This window comes from Galeopterus variegatus, unplaced genomic scaffold (genome assembly GCF_000696425.1).
Source record: "Galeopterus variegatus unplaced genomic scaffold, G_variegatus-3.0.2 Scaffold3322, whole genome shotgun sequence".
Lineage (NCBI taxonomy): Eukaryota > Metazoa > Chordata > Mammalia > Dermoptera > Cynocephalidae > Galeopterus > Galeopterus variegatus.
Window position 1 is genome coordinate 214,109 of NW_007729433.1, and position 4,337 is coordinate 218,445.

The window sequence follows — 4,337 nt, forward strand, 5'->3', positions numbered from 1 at the left end:
TCATGAGATACAAAGCTGATTGTCTCCCCTCCTGCCCATGATGTGGGGGCCAGATTCATACAGCCTAGTATCTTCTAAATAATACATTTCAACTATATTACATTTGTTCAATCATATTATGTCAAATGTATTCACTATAAGTTCTGTCATAGAGTAAAGCATCCAAAGAATAAGAGTGTGATATTTTCAGGTGTGATGATTGTTTCATGTGGCAAATAGTTGTTTATTGAATGCCTAATATATTCCCAACACTGAGCTAGTCACAGTGCTAAGTCACAAAGATAAGCTAACGAGAAATGGTCCTTTCCTTCATAATACCAAGTCACTAGCCTAAATTTGTAGAACTGGCAGGTCATTATTACTTCATGCCCTCAAAAGTTACTAAGCAGTTCCTCACTACTTCCTGGGTCACCTCAACCCTACACATCTTGGTAAAGGAATGCAATGGGCTATTCAACTAACTTTATTTGGCTAGTATATCTTAAACTGTTCTATTTGCTTAAGAGAGATCATCTCTCTCTGCCGCCGTATCCCCATTTCCTGAATGGTATCTTTTTTTCTCTACCTCTTCTCTCTTCTGTCTCATACCCAGGGAAACCCAGTTTTCTGGGTGAAGGGTAAATTTATAGGATTTATCATCTCCCATTCCTCACTTGGAAGAGAGATGGGGAAGCTGACTCTTGGCCCTTGATTATGTCATCTCATTGCTGCCCTAAATGTGAAGTTAATATGATCTGTCCATTTATATTACACACTTCTCATTACCTTGGTCTTGCATTCTCCTTTAGGATTCACTTTACCTTCCTGTTTCATCACTTGGCTCACATTTTTTGTCTCAATCCTCTATTTTTCTTAGACAGCATTTCCTATTATGAGAAAAGCAGCATAGTAATTGAGAACAGAAATTCTGGAGTCACATCATCTGGGTTTGAATCCTGACTCTACCACTTCTTTACTGTGATTAAGGCAGCTTAACATCTCTGGGTCTTAGTTTCCTCATTTATAAAGAAGGAGTAATAATAACACCTACATTATAAGGATTAAATCAGTTCAGAACTGTAAAACACTTAAAGAGTCACTGGCACATAGAAAGCACTTTATAATGCCATCATTATTATCTTTGGTAACATTAATATCCATGTTGTTGCCTATTGATTTTCAACTTCTGGCCATCTCCACATCCGTGCATAGCTCCATCTTGAGCCAGCTCATCACACTTTAAGATTTCAAATCTGATATCAAGTCCTTCTCCCCATCTTTCTCATCCCTGAAAACTCCCAGAATATTCTCTCTATTCTACTGCTTTAAGAAAAAAAACAGTTCTCTCCCAATTCACCCAAACATTGGCAATCCAGCCTCTTAACCTTTAACTCTCTCGTAATTTCCTAATATTAATATTCAACTCTGATCAGTGTAATCTTAATTTCTTCACTCTTCTTTGAATATATACAATTAAAACCTCTCCTCAATGCCTAGAGATCCCATTTGTCCTATAATAGCCCAAAGAGGTTCATATCTCCTATGTAACTTTTCTCTCATCATTCTAGAACATGCATGTTCTAGCCCACAACCACCTCCCCTCTGCCCAAACACACAAACTCACAAACCAGACAAATCTCATTCATAGACATTACAGAATCGCTTATCTGGGCATTTAGTGAGAATCTTTATTGAAATGTTGTATGTGCATACGTTACCTCACCGACTCCATTATAAGCTCCTTAAAGGTAAAAACAATACCAATGGAAACTGACAATACACCAGGCATTCTTTCAAATACTCAGGGAAAGAATATCATTGGTATAAGTGTAAGTATAAGAGGTATACAATAATTGCCAAATGAAGGAATTTACTCATACAGTTTTATAATCTCGCTCTAGTTTCATAAACAATTTATCAACATCTATCTTAAGTTTCTCTTTACAAATACTGCTAAATAAGGGTGCTTTATTTTTACTACTTAAGACTACAGGACTATGCCAACAGTAGAGATCCATCAAATGGTTTCTAAGAATAAATTTGGGAAGACTTCTATGTTTTGGATGCTATTCTGATGATAATGAAGTGGAAGCACTTGTATTTTACAGTTAGGGTGCTCTTTGTTCTATACATGCACTTTAGGAAGTAAATTCTGAGAATTAGATAGCATTTATCATATATTTATTTGTGCATACTATCTCTGATTCATAAGCATTTCAATTAAAAAATATCTAACCTATGTTCACTAACAATCAGCTACTAACTAATCGTGTGACTTTTGGAAACTAAGATTAATGTCTTTGGGACTTGCTTATCTTTAAAAGGAAGAAGCAGGGCTGGGAAAAACTGGCCTTTAGTGGTTTCTTAGGGGGACATTCAATTCTAAAAATTATACTGTTCTAAGGAAACTGTAATAATGGGTGAAATCATATTAATGCAGAAGGGAAAGTTCAAGAAACCACAACCAAGGTTAGATAGTGACGGTAACTACAATTACCCACTGGAGAATAGACCTTTCCCCACAAAGAACATCCATCTGTAACTATGACTAAATGATATCAATGGGAAAGTTAAGGCCACTCTCAGTTGCTCAATATTCTCAAATACTCTTTTTTAACAGTGCCTCAATTAATTCAAAATGAAACTAACCCCCCCCCCGAAGCTGAGTATGTTCAATATCATTTAAATACATTCATCTTTTGTGAAGACAAATCATGTTCTAAAAATACACAAAGCAAATATTTTTTATGAACTCCTTTGAAAGCCCTCTTAAGGTGAAAATTCCCCATTCTCTCCTTTTCTGCTTATAAATAGAGGACTCTTGAAATAAAAACAACTCAGAAACAGTAAACAAAAAAGCCGACATTCAGATCTTTGGTTCCTTGTCTAGGTGTGAGCTCAGCAATCCAGAGGGAACACTAAACTCCATTTCAGCTTGTTATAAAATACATTTATTGATAGTATTAAAATGCAAAATAATCTTTCAATGTATTTTTATGTTCAAATATAAATGTGTTTGGCTGCTTAGAGTTTAGATAGAAAGAGAAATTCGAAAATATTCTCCATGAAGGTTAAAGTTTGAAACACTATCAATTCAATCCAAAATCATTAAATATGTAATTTAAATGATTTTTAAAATGTGAAAGCTTTACTTAAAGCAAAATACTTCTTTAGAAATTATATTATTGTGATGTCCAAATTTTTCATTTATCTGTTTACTCCTACCCTCTTTTACAAAAATATACTAAATGAAAGGAAACTTTAAAAATTTGTTTAAAATTACCATTATAAAAGTATTACATAAATATGCTTGTAAGGAAAAGACAACATATGTAGAAGATGTGTAACTGCATCATGTATGTGTATGTTTATATGTGTACATATATGTATATATGTGTTATATGTCTAACTGAATCTACATATATGTTGTGTATATATATGTACATATATACAATTTCAACTCCTATCATTTTGCTTTTGATCAAAATTTTAAAGTGCTTTATATATATAATAGACATATAAAATTTGATTAGAATTTCTTGAAAGCTAAATAGTTAGTGAACAATAGTAGCACTGTCCAAGATTGTTATGACTTGTGTCTAATACTGAAAATGTTAGTCAAAGAGTATGCAAATAGAATATCCAACCACAGTCAATTTTAAGTATTATAAATAAAAACATATTGTTAAAACATGATCATATATTTTAAGTCATACAAAAATATATCACCATTTCTTAGAAGATGCAAAGGATAATTGAAAGCTATAAAATATTAGATGGTCTGCACTTACAATTAAATCAATAATAAAAGATGAGGGTAAAGGAGCCTACCTTCCATTGCCCTTTTAAAGAAGACCTTACAGCTCCCACAGGTAAGGACACCATAATGACAGCCTGATGCTTCATCCCCACAGATTAAACAAATCTTCTGAGGTAATGACTCGAAGCTGTACTGTGGGCTCTGGCTGGCTTCTGAATCCGGCCTTGAAATGCAAAACAAAGTACTCCATTTATTTTTAGGTGCACCGCTAATACTAAACTTTCTTAAACTAGCATTGACAGGGTGAAAGGGGATTTTGAAAACAGAACTCTTGAAAGACCTGCAAACTAAACTTGGTGGAACAGACTACCTGTAACTGGATTCACCAGATTTGCAAGTTATTAGCCATTCACAGAAGAACCAACATAAAAGAATAATAATTAGCTTGTAATGTTATGTTCACGAAAGCAAAAGTCTATTGATTAAAAAAGAAATCTTTCTATAAAACTTCTTATATAGAAACAATTCGGTCTTTGGCAAATGAAATGTTATGTCCTTACTGTGTGCTGGGTAACCATAAACGTGTTTGGCTTTGAGT

At 33.8% G+C, this 4,337-nt stretch overlaps 1 protein-coding gene across 1 annotated transcript in view; it reads right to left on the bottom strand.

Annotated features, from left to right (window-relative positions):
- The window catches only part of PGR (progesterone receptor), a 75,775-nt gene that overhangs the window by 68,336 nt on the left and 3,102 nt on the right, over positions 1-4,337 (bottom strand). The window contains exon 3 of the mRNA XM_008584634.1: positions 3,811-3,962. Coding sequence (XP_008582856.1) covers positions 3,811-3,962 — 152 coding nt within the window. The remainder of the gene's footprint in view (positions 1-3,810; positions 3,963-4,337) is intronic.